This window comes from Hevea brasiliensis, chromosome 9 (assembly GCF_030052815.1).
Source record: "Hevea brasiliensis isolate MT/VB/25A 57/8 chromosome 9, ASM3005281v1, whole genome shotgun sequence".
Classification (NCBI taxonomy): domain Eukaryota; kingdom Viridiplantae; phylum Streptophyta; class Magnoliopsida; order Malpighiales; family Euphorbiaceae; genus Hevea; species Hevea brasiliensis.
Window position 1 is genome coordinate 4,555,976 of NC_079501.1, and position 17,433 is coordinate 4,573,408.

The window sequence follows — 17,433 nt, forward strand, 5'->3', positions numbered from 1 at the left end:
TAAAAAAAATAATTAGATTTATATGGTTGATATTAAAATTCTCTTTAAATTTATTAGGGTTAGAGTTTAAATTATAATTAAAATTAATTCAAAAAATAAATAATAAATTAATTAAATTAAAGGTATATGCATTTAGGTTCGAAAATAAATTTAGACAAAAACCAATTTTGTTCAAAATTAACTTAAAAACAATTTGTTGTTACGTGAAAAAAAAAATAACGTTATTTTACGATTGTCACTGATTTTTTTTTTCCCCCTCTTTTCGAGATGATGGTTGCGGAGACTATTGATAAGAATGGGTTTAGGTGCACAACACCGTACCGAAACAAAACCCTTAAGAAGGGGACAAGGGACCCTAGAGCCAATTGCTCAACTCGCTTCCCTTGCAAAGAACAGAAACTGCTGTTGCTTCGATCATCAGACAGAAAGGAGAAGATGATGATGGAATAGTCCTACTCTACTTATGACAATATGACTATGAAACTCACCACCAGCAAACTCCCCATGGAACTCGACCTCGACTCTTTCCTCAACTTGCACTCCGACTCCGACGACGACTCCACCGCCGTCCCTCACCGCACCCTCGATGAAATTCTCGACGACTCCGATTCTTCCACGTCTACCTCCCCTCCTTCTTCCCCATCATCCTTAAAAATCAACCAATCTCGCCTCTCTGATCTTCCCCTTTCCCTGAACGACGCAGTCTCAGATGACTCCACAGGATCCCTAAAGCGCACCCAGTCTCAGCTTTTGGGTGATAATTCTGACCAGACACGACCCAATTCTTTTACTCGGGTTAAGTCTGGTGGGTTATCGGCTGATTCGGTATGGAGGGCTTCTTCTTCATCGAGACCCTTGCCGTCTTTGTTCGGTGGGGTGAGATCAAACGCGAAGCCAGGGGCTGCGCTTGCTGCAGCAGCGGCAGCGTCTCGGTCGGTGCCGACCCCGCATGCTGCCGCGATCAAGTCGAGAAGGGCGGTCAGTCTCCGGAAGGTTATGGACACTGGAAAATCGAGTTCCCTCGTTGGTGATGATCACGAGATTGTTTCAAATTCATCCACTGGGGACTCAGTTGTAGCTGCTACGGAGAGAAACAGGTCTGATGGTAAATTGGCTGCCGAAGATGATAACGCGGGTGATTATCAATCTGCTTTGGAAGATGAAATTTCCGCAAGAGATAGGAATTTGGAGACTACAACTGAGGTTTTTCCTAGTAAAGATTTGGCAGGTGAAGTAGAAGCTGCCGATAAAATGGAGGAATTAAGGGAAACTAGCTATGAGCAAGATGCCACTACTTCAATATCCAACTCGACCGTTTACTTACATTTGGACGACGGCTCCAAAAATTTGGGTTCAGATGATAGAAAAGATGAAACTATAGCAACTGTTTCTTCTGATGAAGATTCTAAGTTTGTGGATGTGAATGATTCTTGCGAAGTGGATATTCTGTCCTCTTCTAGGGATGATGACCATGGAAAGTGTGAGTTGAATTCGACAATGATGCCACTGGAAGAGGGAGATTATTTGGAGAAAGATCTGCAGAGCTCTAAAGATGATGAGGCCGGTATTACTACTGGTGGCGGTGATGATGCCAGTTCAATTAGTGAAATTTCGGAGCTTGTGGAGGAGAGAATTGAGCAACTGGAGAGTGAGAGGATTATTAAAAGAGCACAAAAGAAACTCAGGTCCACTATGAAGCCACTTGAATTGGCAGAAGAACTTGAGAAGAGGCAGGCTTCTACCGGTTTGCATTGGGAGGAGGGTGCAGCTGCTCAGCCAATGAAGCTTGAGGGTGTTCGGAGAGGATCTACTACTTTGGGATACTTTGATATTGATGCTAGCAATGCCATTACCCGAACCATTGCATCTCAAGCATTTCGGCGAGATCATGGTTCCCCACAAGTCCTGGCAGTTCATCTTAACTACATTGCAGTGGGAATGGCAAAAGGAGTTATTGTTGTCGCTCCAAGTAGATACTCTTCTTATAGTACTGACAACATGGATTCAAAGGTCAGTTCACTTGTATTGCTTGTTGTTTGTGTCTTTGGTGTGCTTCTTTTCAATTATTATTTCTCTCTTTTGTCTTTAGTTTTTGTTCTTGCTTTTAGTGAAACACAAATATTAGAAAAAAATGTTGAAGGTGTATTTGGAAATGCATTTCAGTGAATAATGACCTATTTTACCCATTGAAACACTATTAATTAAGGCAATTCTAGGACTGCTTGATGGGTTATGGCTTTAGAAAATCTGCAAGATTGTTTCTGAACTATTGGCTGCTTCATAACATCTTGCACACTACAAAACTTCACTGCTAGAGGAAGCAAAATATTTGATTAGTGAACGTTCACTTTGACAAAAAGTTCATTATGAAAATCATTGATCTGACAATGCGAATCTTCGGCATTTAGATTTCTTTTTTATCATTAACGTTAGTCAATATCACCGACTGAAACATGTGCCTATTCAGATGCTAATACTTGGTGTCCAAGGAGATAGATCTCATGCCCCAGTAACTTCCATGTGCTTCAATCAGCTAGGGGACCTGCTCTTGGCTGGTTATGGTGATGGTCACATTACTGTTTGGGATGTCCAGAGGGCATCAGCTGCTAAAGTGATAACTGGGGAGCATATGGCGCCAGTAGTACATGCATTGTTCCTAGGCCAGGATTCTCAAGTTACTCGTCAATTTAAAGCAGTTACTGGTGATAGTAAAGGTCTGGTTCTTTTACATGCTTTCTCAGTGGTTCCCTTGCTTAACAGGTTCACCATCAAAACACAGGTAAAACATTATTCTTGGTCAATGCATATCCATTTCTAGAATATCTTGATCTAATTTTATGTATTCTAGGCACTAGGCAGTGGTGTTATGATTGCCAAATTAATGATCTCTTGTTCATTGTTTGTGATAGTGTCTTCTTGATGGACAAAGAACAGGCACTGTACTATCTGCTTTGCCCCTTCTTTTTGATGAATCTGTTGGAGGCGCTTTGCCATCATCACTGGGAAATGCTTCACTTTCATCCAGCAGCATTGGTAACATGATGGGAGGTGTAGTTGGGGGAGATGCGGGATGGAAACTATTCAATGAGGGCTCTTCTATGGCTGAAGAAGGTGTGGTCATATTTGTCACCCATCAAACTGCTCTGGTGGTATGAAGTCCTCGGATGATTGCGCAAATTCCATGTACCTTTTTGTGTTATGAATCTATTGATGCTTGCATCTATTTAGTATTCTTCAGAATGCATTGAAACCGTGTTTTTGTGACAGGTTAGGCTCACTCCCACTTTGGAAGTCTATGCACAACTTTCCAAGCCAGAAGGAGTTCGGGAGGGTTCCATGCCTTATACTGCATGGAAATGTACTACACAATCACGCAGTTCGTCATCTGGTATGTTGTGAATGGATTTCCCAAATTTCAAGCATGAAGCTAACTGAAAAAAATGAATTTGTTGCAGAAAATATTACTGCAGATGTGGCAGAACGAGTTTCATTACTTGCTGTTGCATGGGATCGGAAAGTTCAAGTTGCAAAGTTGGTTAAATCAGAGCTCAAAGTATTTGGAACATGGTCCCTTGACAGTGCGGCAATAGGCGTGGCTTGGTTGGATGCTCATGTATGTTTTTAGCTTGAACTGCTGTGTATCATACAAATTTGTTTAGTTCTAATTTTTTCAAGCGTATGTCTTTATATTACGTGTTATCCTTGTGCCTGGGTTCATTTTCTCTACAAATTGAGGCTAATAAGGGTTTTATGCTTGACCAGATGCTGGTGGTTCTCACATTGACAGGACAGTTGTATTTGTTTGCAAAGGATGGTACTGTGATTCACCAGACCAGCTTTGCTGTTGATGGTTCTGGAGGGGATGATCTTGTTGCATATCATACTCATTTTATAAATATCTATGGGAATCCTGAGAAAGCTTATCACAACTGTGTAGCGGTAAGAGGAGCTTCTATATATATAATTGGTCCCATACATCTTATTGTTTCCAGGCTTCTCCCTTGGAAGGAACGGATTCAGGTTTTGCGGAGAGCAGGCGACTGGATGGGTGCCTTGAACATGGCAATGACACTTTATGATGGCCAAGCTCATGGTGTTATTGACCTCCCAAGAGCCGTGGATGCTGTACAAGAAATGATAATGCCTTACCTGGTGGAGTTGCTATTGTCATATGTAGATGAAGTATTTTCTTATATTTCAGTGGCTTTTTGCAACCAAATTGGAAAAGTGGAACAAGATGACCAGAAGAGTGGAAGCGGTTCTGTGCGCTCAGAAATAAAAGAACAATTCACTCGCGTTGGTGGTGTTGCAGTAGAATTTTGTGTCCATGTACAGCGGACTGACATTCTTTTTGATGAAATTTTCTCCAAGTTTGTGGCCGTTCAACATAGAGGTACCCTGACAGCACCTGCAGAATCTATGCTTAGTTGGGTAGACATTTGGAGATTGAAGTTTAACTAAATGCTCATACTTAATATTTTATGTTACATTTTGAGTCGTAATTTTGAATTCATAACTTTACCAGAGGGACATAGCTTTTTGTTTCATCTTAAGTGATACAATTCATATTGGCATTTGATAGGGGAAGACTTATTATAGGTCATGGGACTGACCTTTTGATATGTTCAATTTGTTCTTTTTAAATTTTGCCTAATAAGTGTATGATGTGTTATTCTATAATTTTGATGCTATATAATTATGCTCTTGGGTGGCCATTGAACTAATCTTTGAATCATTATTGTGTCTTTTTCCCCCTAATTTTTAGATACATTTTTGGAGCTTTTGGAGCCATATATATTGAGAGATATGCTTGGATCCCTACCTCCTGAGGTATTGCTGCTTAAGGCTCAATTTTTATCCTTATTGATTGTTTGAGTTGAAAAAAAAAATTATATAAAATTACCAGTGGCTAACTAATTATTTTCTCTTTTCTTTTCTTTTCTTTTCTTCCTTCTTCCTGTTAGATTATGCAAGCTCTAGTAGAGCATTATAGCAGCAAAGGGTGGTTGCAACGAGTTGAACAATGTGTCCTTCACATGGACATTTCTTCCTTGGATTTCAATCAGGTTTCTATTATTTATTTCCCGGTTCTCTTGATGTATTTGTAATAATTTTTCCATCAACAATTGTGAATGCTCATTCGAATTTCTTTTAGGTTGTCAGGCTATGCCGTGAGCATGGATTATATGGTGCCTTGGTGTATCTTTTCAATAAAGGATTGGATGATTTCAGAGCACCTTTAGAGGAGTTGTTAATAGTTTCGCGAAGTAGTGATAGAGAGAGTGCTGTTGCCCTTGGGTAAATGGCTTTGACATCAGTAACTGTATTTTAATATTTTACATGTGAAACATTTCAGTAGTATGTTTATTTCTGAAGATTTTATCATGTTAAATGTGATAAATTTTCTTAATGACACTTATGCTTTCTTCTTTTGTTGGGAGAGGAAAAAAAAAACTTAATGTGGTGGAGGATTTCATGTGCCTGGGTGAAGGGTTTTACTGATGAAATTTATTTGTGGAAAATTCTTATTTGTTGAGAGAATACAATGATGAAGTAAAATCATAGGTTCATCATCATATTCACAACATGAAGTACATAACACTTGTTGTTAGGTGCCTCACTATTTCAATTTTTTTTTTCAGTACTAGAATTTTATTTTTTAATTACAAATCTACCATACTAATTTTTGCTGAGTGGATGGTCATCGAAATGTCTAGTCCAATTTCACATTTAGAAGCCTAAGCAATGCTGAAAAGTTCTTTGGGATGGTTTGGCTTGTTTTAAAAGCTGTTCCATGTTTGTACGTGTTGACATTGTAAACCTAACTAGAAACATCCCATTAACTTATTATCAAAAATAAATTTAAAATTGATTGGCTGACATTTGATTTCATATTGTTTGTTAATGGATCAGAGTCGTCACCTTTTGCTACTGCTCTTATCAACAGGTACAGGATGCTTGTTTATCTGAAGTATTGCTTTTCAGGTCTTGCCTTTCCACCAGGTATGGCTTCTGGTTATCATAGACTTTGATCGAATTTGACTGTTATGAGAGAATATTTTTGCAATTCTACTGGTGATATTGATAGCTATATAAATTTTCAACTAATATGTAGTGATAGTGGTTATCATCTTGGTCTTTCTCGAGAGATGTTATATGATTAAGTAATCTATGTGATTTAAACTACTACTTCTTTGTGGGAGCCCCATTAACCCACAACTAGTTAGGATGCTTATAGGGCTTATCATTGGATCTAAAACGGGGTTATGCTTTTGCTGGAGAAAATGATGGTCCAAGTCCTGTGGTACCTTGTGTGTACTGTGTTTGACTTTCTTTGCTTAAAAAAATAAATAAAAGAAAATTATAATAAGTGAAAGTACTTGATCAAATGTAATAAAAGTGTGGTAACTTATTATAGCCATATTTATATCCTTAAAACCCTGATAAAATCAGATCCTAGCCTTCATTACAAAGTGTTATCCCAGATGCCCAAAATAACAAAAGAGTAAGAAAAGACAAATAACTGTGATTTTAAGACTGCTACAGCAGTATTAACAAATAAACAGTAGTTTTATGTTAGTCTTTTGAAAAACTTCTATTCCTGCATCACTCTCCCATGATATGCATACGACATCCAATTTAAATAGTTATTCTAACTATTTTGCTGTGCTATCTTCCTGAATGACATGTTGTGGGAGCCTGATTCCCACAGCACATCTTTGATGGCTAATGTATTTCATATGTATTTGTTGAAAAAGGCAACTTCACTGTCAAATGGTTGTGGCAATTAAATTCCAGTATCATACAAGCTTTACCAATTACGTGTAGAACTTGGCTTCTTCATGGTTATATTCATGACTTGAATGTCCCTAAACATTTTTCTTGATCATTAGATGCTTTGTTTATAATATGCAAGCCCCAGTCCCAACAGCATGGTTCCAATGCTTTGAGGATGTGAAGTATTATTCTTCAAACTTGAAACAATTATGAATTGTTTTCTCCCTAGAATACAATATTGGATCTTTAACTTGATGAGTGCCATGTTTGCAGGGCATGGAGCTCTTCCTCCTACACGTTTGCCATCTCTTAGGACAGAACTTGTTCAGTTTTTATTAGAGAATTCGAGTGCCTTGAATTCACGAGTTGTGTTGGGCTTGTCATCAAGAGGAACATATCTGAACCTGTACCATCTCTTAGAATTAGATACTGAAGCAACTTTAGATGTTCTGAGGTTGGCTTTTATGGATGATGAAAATCCAAAACCTGAATTCACTTCACATGATGTTGCTAATATAAATATGGAAAATGAGCAGGAAAATATTACAACAATTGAAAGTCAGAATATATTGGTTCAAAATACTCTAAATGCTCTTGTTCAAATCATTGAAAAAGATGCATCCCAAGCAGCTGAACATGCTAGTAGTGATGATACTGGATCAGTAGAAGCGTGGCCTTCAAAGAGAGACATAGGGAACCTATTTGAATTCATTGCATACCATGTTGCATGTAGAAAAGCTTATGTTTCAAGCAGTGTGCTGAGTCAGATTTTGGAGTATTTGACATCAGAGAGCAATTTGTCAGCAAGTATTCCTGCTCATGTTATCAAAACTTTAAAAAGGAGAGAGAAACAGGTGCTTGCACTTCTGGAGGTAGTGCCTGAGACTGATTGGAACTCATCTTACGTGTTACAGCTATGTGAGAAAGCACACTATCACCAGGTATTTATGCCATGTTCAAATATGAGATATTCTCCGAAAGAATGCTTCTTGGTCGGAAATTTTCTTTTTGATTTCTTCATTTCATTAGCTTTTATGTGGTTTTCAGGTTTGTGGCTTCATTCACACTATCAGAAACCAGTATCTTGCTGCATTGGATAGCTATATGAAAGATGTGGATGAACCAGTTCATACCTTCGCATATATCAACAATACATTAAGGCAGCTAAGTGGCAATGAACGCGATGATTTTCAATCAGCTGTCATGTCTCGGATTCCAGAGTTGGTTGTGCTGAGCAGGTAATGCTTTTCATTAATTTTTAGGTCTTTATTCCACTTGTTGAATATTCAGCAGATTTTTTTTTTTTTCCTTTTGTGAATCTCTTCTCTAATCAATCGTATGATCTTTTGCAGAGAGGGAACTTTCTTGTTAGTCATTGACCATTTTAATAGCAACAATTCACACATCTTCTCTCAACTACACTCACATCTGAAAAGCCTTTTTCTATATCTAAAGACGGTTATTGAGGTTCACTTGTCTGGAACCCTCAATTTTTCACATTTAAAAAAGGATGATGTTCTAGATGCTTTTAGTGGAAGGAGAGTGAAAGATCAGTTGAAAGGACTTGAAGCTTACTTGGAAAGGATCTCGGAATTTCCAAAGTTTATAAGGAATAACCCTGTCCATGTAGCTGATGATATGATAGAGCTTTATATGGAGGTGAGCACAATATGTTATTATTGGCAATTGATCAAGTTGCCGCCCCTCCTTCCCAAAGACACACACGCGCGCTCCAAACAAATAAAAAAATAAAAAGTTGTATATTTAGTCTTCATGCTGCTGTTCATTCTGCACCTCAAAAATGTGGGAAAAAGCAACAATGCAAATATTAAGCTCAACAAACATTTTTTTGGGTTCACAATTAAGGTCTTGCTTATTCTGTCTGCTCCTTATGGGCATGGGTTAGCTATTCTTATTTTCATCTTATGTATGTGCTTTTCTTTTCTATCTCTCTCCTTTTTTTTTTTTTAATTGAGAAATATTTGTGGCTGGTTGATTTCTGTTCTGTAACTCATGGCTGTACTTGTTACTGGTTCTCAATGACAATGGACTCTGGAAACATTGCCTCATGATTCTCGTCCCTTAGAAGTATCATATTCTAATATTTTGCATTTTTCTTTTGCAGTTATTGTGTCAGTATGAACGTGATTCAGTTCTCAAATTCCTAGAGACTTTTGATAGCTATCGGGTAGAACACTGTTTGCGCTTGTGCCAGGAATATGGCATAACAGATGCAGCTGCTTTTTTGTTGGAAAGAGTTGGTGATGTTGGGAGTGCTCTTTTTCTGACACTTTCTGGCCTCAATGATAAATTTGCTGTGCTTGATACAGCTGTGGGAAGTGTGATTTCAACTACAACTTTACGTGGCTCTGCTGGCATTGATTATTACAGCACTGTTTTAAAAATGAAAGAGGTCTGCAGATTTGAACTCTGTTTATTCTTAAGCTTTTTTCTCCTTCTTTCCCTTGTTGATACCTTATTGTGTTCTTGGACAACTTATGCAATTTTCAATTTTCACAGGTTGATGAAATACGCAGTATATTGAACTCCTGTATTGGTTTGTGTCAGCGAAACACCCCTCGTTTGCAACCTGAGGAGTCAGAGACACTATGGTTCAGATTACTTGATTCGTAAGTTCAATACAAGCCATTGATTCTATTTTTAGCATAGTGTGAATGTTAACAGGTTATGCAGTATCTGAATATAGCTATTTATCTCACATGAGATCTAATATGATGGTCCAATGCTGACAATCTTTTACTGGCAATACAGTTTTTGTGAGCCTTTGATGGATTCACATGCTGATGAAAGGGTATTGAGAGAAAGTCAAGTTGGAATGCCAGCTGAAACATTGGGTGAACATGAGGATGATGAGCCCATAATCAAGTGGAAAATCTCTAGGTCCCACAAAGGTGCCCATATCTTAAGGAAATTGTTCTCTCAGTTCATCAAAGAGATTGTTGAAGGAATGATAGGATATGTTCGCCTTCCTACTATCATGTCAAAATTGCTCTCTGACAATGGTAGCCAGGAATTTGGTGATTTTAAAATTACCATATTGGGGATGCTTGGAACATATGGCTTTGAGAGGAGAATTCTGGTATTTGTTGCTTACATAAACAGTCATTGGGTTTTGCTTTATGTATCCGTGTTGCAGGAATTCATTCCTTTTCACCCTCTATTTGTGCATACAGTCAATAGTGATTTCTTTCTTTCTTTCTTTCTTTCTTTTTTTCCTTATATTGTGTTGCAAATCAGTAATTATCAATTCAAATTATTTGCTGTGATGCTTTAGGATACTGCCAAGTCCTTGATAGAAGATGATACATTCTATACCATGAGTTTACTCAAGAAGGGGGCATCTCACGGGTATGCCCCCCGGAGTCTCATATGTTGTATATGCAACTGCCTTCTCACCAAGGGTTCCTCTAGTTTCCAAATTCAAGTTTTCAGTTGCGGTCATGCAACTCATCTTCAATGTGAACTTCTGGAAAGTGACTCTTCAAGTAAAGGTTCCTTGTCTGGATGCCCTGTTTGTATGCCTAAGAAGAATACTCAGAGACCTAGAAATAAATCAATCCTTCCTGAGAATGGTTCAGTAAATAAGGTTTCATCAAGATCAAAACGATCACAAGGAACTAGCTTGTTACACCTGCATGATGATTCATTAGACAGTTCACAGCAAATATCGCGGGTAAGTCAGTACCTTTATTACTGTTAGTATATCATACATCGTAGAAGGTTAGACATTGGTAATTAATCAAAATTGAATTTGGATGCTGCAGTTTGATATATTGACTAATCTTCAAAAAGACCAGAAATTAGTCCAGATAGAGAACATCCCTCAGTTAAGGCTTGCCCCACCAGCTGTTTATCATGAAAAGGTGAAGGAAGGACCTGAGCTTTTGACAGGAGAGAGTAGCAGCGGTGCTGCAAAAATTGAAAAACCAAGCAAAAGGAGGCAACTCAGGGAGCTGAAAGTGACAGGATCATCTCTTCGGTTTCCATTAAAATCAAGTATATTTGGTGAGGCTCATGAATAATCCCTTGATTGATATTAAGCTTTTGGCCGTTGTCTCCCATTTTAGCTCATGGATGGTGCTTCTTGTAGGCAAGGAGAAGATGAATAAAAGGTGACTGCTGTTTTGTACAGACTAACATTGGTAGAGATTCCATAGCTGCATTTCAACAGGCTGATGAATTTTGTTGATTCGAAATACAACGTTTGTCTGGCTGAGTTTTTGATCCCTAATTCATTACATGGAAGTATATATAATAATGTTACTCACTGATCATTTATGCTATGATTCAGCTTAACTACAATGAACTTGAGGAGAGAATAAGGACATAAAGGCTTCATGACTGATATTATAATATATTATTGACGAGTATTGTGCATTGATTTATAGTCTTAATATGCGTATGTGAAAAAATGAATATGGAATTAATGATATGACTTGTGTATATATGTGTGTGTGTGTGTATATATATATATATATATATTATTATCATAAATTGGATCTCCATGATCTATGCAATTGTTAAGACTATTCAGTTCCTCTTATTTGCTTTTGAGAATATTGAATTTTCTTTAGTGAGCAGAAGTGCAAATTCTGTTACTCATGCTGTAGTTAGATTAAAGTTTTGAGATTCTTTTCCATGTGACTGGTTATGTAATACTCCAAATGAGATCTCGAGTAGGTTGTTTTTTGATGCCTCTCTGGCCTTGTAATGCAATATTATGGCAGTTCAAAAAAAAAAAAGAAAAATTGGATCTCCATTGCCATAGAAAGCATCACCCCGAGGATTCCAATTAAGCTCAAGCCAGTGATTGTCGTTGTACGTCACGGTGGAGTCTTTTGTCAAATTTATAAAAAGGACCAAGGAAGCTTTCTCGAAATTGATGTTTAAATAGATTCTTTTTTTTTTTTAATTTAAAAAAAATGTGAATAAATAAATAAATGGAATGCTTCAAATTGGGCAGATATTACAGGCTTATTTGTTAAAAATTTTCATACAAAAAAATTAAGAAAAATTAAATATTATAAAATATATTTAAAATTTTTTTATTTTTAAAATTTTGTAATATGTATTATTATTTATATTGTAATGATTATTTTTTTTACCATTATAAATAATATTTTTTTGAATAATTATTTAATTTTAACTATAAAAAATAGTAGTATGATTTATAGAAAATTTATTATTTTTCATTTGAAAAAATTTTAAAATTCAAAATTTTGTTATTTTTTCACATCTTAATTAAATTTAAAAGAATTAAAAAAATTAATTTTACAGTTTTCTTTTTCAATTTTAAAATTTTTTAAAAATTATTTCAATTTTTCTTAAGTGGTACACGTATTTTTTTAGAAAATAAAAATAAAAAACCACTACTTAAGAAAGCAAAACTAGTAATTCATCTCTTAAGTCTTAACAATGTGTTTGAGAAGGGTGAAAAAAAAAAAAAGAAACTTGGGGGTAAAAATTATAGATTAATTTTTTTCTCATTATTTTTTATTCTTAATAGTACTTATATATATATATATATATATATATATATATATATATATATATATATATATATATATATATATAATGAAGTTAATATATTATTATTGTTATTATTGTTTTTAATTTTAAAATCTATTTATTTTTCAAGATGTAAAAAAAAGAGTATTTTTATTTATTTTCTTTTTTAAATAACTTTTATTTTTATTTATCTTCTAATAAAACAAGACACTTGTAAAAAAGTTTTTACATAAAATAATTTTTAAGAAACATAAAAAACAAACTATAAATAATTTTTAATTTAAAAATAAAAAATATCAAACATATCCTAAAACTAAGTGGTGTTTTTTTGTGAGATTTTTTGTATTTTCGAGTTAGATAAAACAAATAGCGATACTTAATTGTGTAATTTTCTTAGTAATTATTTGTAGAGTGAATTAAAAATAAAAAAATAATAAAATTAGTAAATGAAAATAAAAAAAAATAATTTTAAGGGCCCAACCGGGTTCGAACCGGTGACCTCTTGATCTGCAGTCAAATGCTCTACCACTGAGCTATGGACCCCTTGTTTTTCCTAAATGGGTCATAATAAAATAAAAAACCTTCTAAACGCTAACGCCACGTTGGAAGTGTCATCCAATAGCGCATGGTGCCAATAAGGGCTGGATCCATTTACAGAAATCAACATCGTCCACTCAAAATTGAACATTTACCCTTAAATTAAAATTAAAATCAATTTTATTGAAATGGAATTCCATTTTTTTGGGGGGGATTTGTTTCAGCAATTCAGCATCGTCTCCTTTCTATCACTATTCACTAAATTCGTGAATTCATGCTTTGACAATGGCGAGGTTGAAAACATGAAAAACGACGTGGTTTTGTGATACACCAAATAAAAAAGGCAAATAAAAGAACCATCTGTAAATTTGCAGTTGGGAGTTGGGTGGCCTTCTTTTGTTTCATTTTTCAATCTCTTGAGTCAGGCGGTTACTTCTACGCTCCCTTCCCTCGTTTCCTCCGCCCCTCTTTCTTCTCTTATACTCTCCTTCCTTTCCTCCTGTTTCCCTCACTTTCCCTTTGCTTTCTAAGCTCCTCTTACTAAGAGAAAGCGCAATGGCTTCTGCTTTCTCTGCCACCAAGTTCACCCTTCTCAATTCCACCACCCCCAGATCTCACGATAACCAACCTCTTTACGATCCTCTCAAAAGCACCACTTCTTTTCTGGGATCTACTCGTAAGCTTTGTTTCACTTCTTTTCCCAAATTGAATATACACAATTCCCAACGTCGGTCACCTGTAGTTGCCGTTTCCGAAGCCGTTAAGGAAAAGAAGCTTAAATCAACCTCCAATCTGGTAATCAATTACCCACATCTTTCCTTGCTCCATTTCAGTTTACGCTCTATTTTTGGATTATTGATTGTTTCGAAGGCTGTTTCCTTATTAATATTATTATTATTATTATTATTATTTGGTTTGAGCTTCAAAGTTTGGAATGTTGGTTGTTAATTGTTAGCATTGAGAAACTGTGATAGCAGACGATCCTACCCCCTTAAGCTTAATGCAAAACACTTGATGTATATGCTATCATTTCTTTTATTTTGTGATTAAAAGGACCGAAATTTCAACATTTAATTTTTTAATGGTTGTCTTCTTTTAGCAAACGCTGTAATTGTACTCGGCTTCTCTTAACTAATGCTTCTGGGTGGCTGTAGTTCTGTAATAAGCTTTGATAAGCATCTATATATATGTACCACTTGACATCTAATTTAGAGAAACACCATTGAAGGTACTTTTTTATGAGTTAAAGAGAGAGGACGAACTTTGTTCTTACTTATTCTCATGTTTCTGTACTTAGTTGATCACAAAGGAAGAAGGCTTGGTACTATATGAGGATATGGTGTTAGGGAGAGCCTTTGAGGATATGTGTGCCCAGATGTATTACAGGGGAAAAATGTTTGGTTTTGTTCATCTCTATAATGGTCAAGAGGCTGTCTCAACTGGGTTCATCAAGTTGTTGAAGAAGGAGGATTATGTTGTCAGCACTTATCGTGATCACGTGCATGCATTGAGTAAGGGTGTCCCTGCTCGTGCTGTAATGAGTGAGCTCTTTGGCAAGACCACCGGGTGTTGTCGCGGCCAAGGTGGAAGCATGCACATGTTTTCAAAAGAGCACAATGTGCTTGGTGGTTTTGCATTTATTGGCGAGGGAATTCCAGTGGCAACTGGTGCAGCATTTACCTCTAAGTATAAGAGAGAGGTTTTGAAGGAGGCAGATAGTGAGGACGTGACATTGGCATTTTTTGGAGATGGAACTTGTAATAACGGGCAATTCTTCGAGTGTTTGAACATGGCGGCATTGTGGAAATTGCCCATTGTGTTTGTTGTGGAGAATAACTTGTGGGCAATTGGAATGTCACACCTGAGGGCAACTTCAGATCCAGAGATTTGGAAGAAGGGTCCAGCATTTGGAATGCCAGGTGTTCATGTTGATGGAATGGATGTTTTGAAGGTAAGGGAGGTGGCCAAGGAGGCAATTGGAAGGGCCAGGATGGGAGGAGGACCAACATTGGTGGAATGTGAGACTTACAGGTTTAGAGGACACTCATTAGCTGATCCTGATGAGCTTCGTGACCCTGGTGAGCATTGAAATTAGTTCTTTTAAATCCAGTATCTATTTTTCTTCCTGTTCTTGATTAACTTGTTGGAATTTCATTTGTCTAAACTGTTTGTTTTGTGATATAGCTTTTGCCGTCACAACTTTAGCTGATATGCTTGGACAGCAGTCCCTCTTACTGTCCTTGTTGAAACTTCCACCATTTTGTATAAAATTTTGTGTTCACTTTCATTTGTTGATTTTATTAGACGTTTATTTGATAAAAACGCATTTCTATAATTTAAAAGTTGAATTCATGAATTGGTTTTATTTTTCCAATAGATAGGTCTCTCGAGTCTTATTTGAGTCGAATTTTGACAATTTAAAGTTCTGTTTGTTTCATAGAAAATAATTTATATATGGAAAATGTTTTTCCTAGAAATTGTATTCTATAGAAATTGTTGTTTAAGAAAATATTTTCAATAAAAATATTTGGTTGCAATGTTAAATTAATGGTATGTATTTATGTCATGCATGTACAAGTGTTTTTATATTTTAATAAAATTATGAAAATTCAGAAAATGACTTCTTCTTTTGAAAAGAAGAATTTATTTTCCCTAAAAATAGCTTAGTTTTCCCTTCAAGTAGGAAAATATTTTTTGTTGGCTAATTTCCTAAATGCCCCAAATGCTAGAAAATGTGAAAAATATTTTTTAGAAAAATATTTTCTACAAAACATTATAATTTGGTTAGAGTACACTTAAATTTCCAGAATCCTGATGGGAGTTTAAGCATTAACTTTTTGTCATATGCTCATCCTTTTTCCCTCTCTGTTATTTCCCCTTTTGTAGGGTCCCCCCTTTTTCTTGGGTGCTGGGTGCTTAGGATGCACTCAAAACATTCCCTTATTTATTTATCATGGGTTTAGGATAGACTCCACCAGAATTCTTGAAATATCGGCGGCAATTCATTAGAATGATGATGCCTTTTATCAGAATTCATTTACTGATGTTTTTAAAACTCTGAAGACACTTTTTATCCTGCACAAAATATGATAATATGACCACAAGTTACCATTAGAATATATAACCTCACTCTGGTGATTAGTCTCTGAATATTTTGCAAATGTAGTGGCCAGAGACACCATATAACCTCACAAAAATCTTCATTTTAGCATTTAATATGTTAAATTAGTTGATAGAGTATCATTAAAATGGTTGATCAATTTATAGGAGCCCTTATGTTTCTGTTCTCTAATTTGTATTTAGTCATTATCCAGTAAGTTCATAATGTTTCCCCCTTGGCAGCTGAGAAGGCTCACTATGCTGCTAGGGATCCCATCACATTCTTGAAGAAGTACATCATTGAGAACGAACTAGCCAGTGAAGCAGAATTGAAGGCCATTGAGAAGAAGATAGATGAAGTGGTTGAGGATGCTGTTGAATTTGCAGATGAGAGTCCTCTTCCACCTCGCAGCCAGCTACTTGAAAATGTCTTTGCAGATCCAAAAGGCTTTGGAATTGGACCTGATGGGCGGTATAGATGCGAGGACCCCAAATTCACCCAGGGCACTGCTCATGTCTAGGTTTGTTAGAGTTGGGGACATTCATTAACTGCTTGGTCTGCATGACGTTTATAATTATACTAGATATTGTTAGCAATCACTTGTTCCCTTACTTAAATGTAATGCTTTGTCTTGTGTAAGCATATGATTTCTTGTTTTGGTTGCTTTTTAATTTAGATTTGTTTTGCTCTAATTATCCTTTGTTTAGTGGACTATTGTTTGAAATGGAAACCCCAAATGATTCACGTTCCTTGCACTCCACTTGGGAAAAACAAATAATCTCTATGTTAGAATATTTTATAATACAATTTTACAAGCTTGTGATTTTAGTTTTTTTTTTTCTTGAAATAGTGTTTGAGATTTTAGTGGATTTGAAAGAATTTATTTTATTTTATTTATGAGGAGAGAAGTTTATTTTATATAGGAGTGTCTTTATACTTAGTAGTAGTGGAATTTTTAGAAAGTTGATCACTTTAGTAATTGTATAATTTTAAAAAAAAAAATCTTTAAATTTAAAGTTTGCTTTTTTTACTATTATATGCTTAGAAATTATTAAACAAAAGTTAATTAAATTGTATTCTGGCATTTAAAAAATAAAAATAAAAATAAAAACAGTATATTTTTCAAAAATCTTTGGAATGGAGGAAGAACTCAAATTTTTACAATCTTTCTACGATTAGGTAACTGAATAGAAAGTAGACATTTCTCAGCAATTCACTAAATTTGATGATCTCACAGCCAATCAATTTTTGGACATTAAGGTGGTGTCCATTTCTATCCGTACAGTACAATAGAATTGATTAAAAATAAATGAACATATACTTCACCTTTCAAAACGAAAACAATACTAATGGACAGCCTAGATTGGTTTGGTTTAATAACTAAAGCTATGTGCCCCCAATTCCCCTACTAAATATTATACCGCAAATTGCTTCAAAGTTTATACATGCAAAATTCCCTGTCGGCCTCATAATCTAAGCATCATCTTTTC

General features: G+C 35.7%; 2 protein-coding genes and 1 non-coding gene across 3 annotated transcripts; 2 read left to right on the forward strand and 1 right to left on the reverse strand.

Annotated features, from left to right (window-relative positions):
• The first annotated feature begins 348 nt into the window (after positions 1–348).
• LOC110672712 (uncharacterized) lies at positions 349–11,179 on the forward strand. The gene is made up of 19 exons (XM_021835571.2): positions 349–2,010; positions 2,468–2,779; positions 2,910–3,149; positions 3,268–3,388; positions 3,456–3,613; positions 3,763–4,393; positions 4,766–4,830; positions 4,965–5,066; positions 5,156–5,298; positions 5,948–6,003; positions 7,051–7,718; positions 7,825–8,015; positions 8,130–8,436; positions 8,903–9,190; positions 9,298–9,407; positions 9,550–9,877; positions 10,073–10,471; positions 10,563–10,803; positions 10,889–11,179. The coding sequence occupies exons 1-19, from the start codon at positions 472–474 to the stop codon at positions 10,912–10,914; spliced, it is 5,925 nt and encodes a 1,974-aa protein (XP_021691263.2). The 5' UTR covers positions 349–471; the 3' UTR covers positions 10,915–11,179.
• Positions 11,180–12,777: 1,598 nt separating this feature from the next.
• TRNAC-GCA (transfer RNA cysteine (anticodon GCA)) lies at positions 12,778–12,849 on the reverse strand. The gene has a single exon. It is a non-coding gene; the product is annotated as a tRNA-Cys (tRNA).
• Positions 12,850–13,046: 197 nt separating this feature from the next.
• LOC110672704 (pyruvate dehydrogenase E1 component subunit alpha-3, chloroplastic) lies at positions 13,047–16,692 on the forward strand. Its single transcript, XM_021835560.2, has 3 exons — positions 13,047–13,638; positions 14,141–14,921; positions 16,186–16,692. The coding sequence occupies exons 1-3, from the start codon at positions 13,399–13,401 to the stop codon at positions 16,461–16,463; spliced, it is 1,299 nt and encodes a 432-aa protein (XP_021691252.2). The 5' UTR covers positions 13,047–13,398; the 3' UTR covers positions 16,464–16,692.
• Positions 16,693–17,433: the final 741 nt, after the last annotated feature.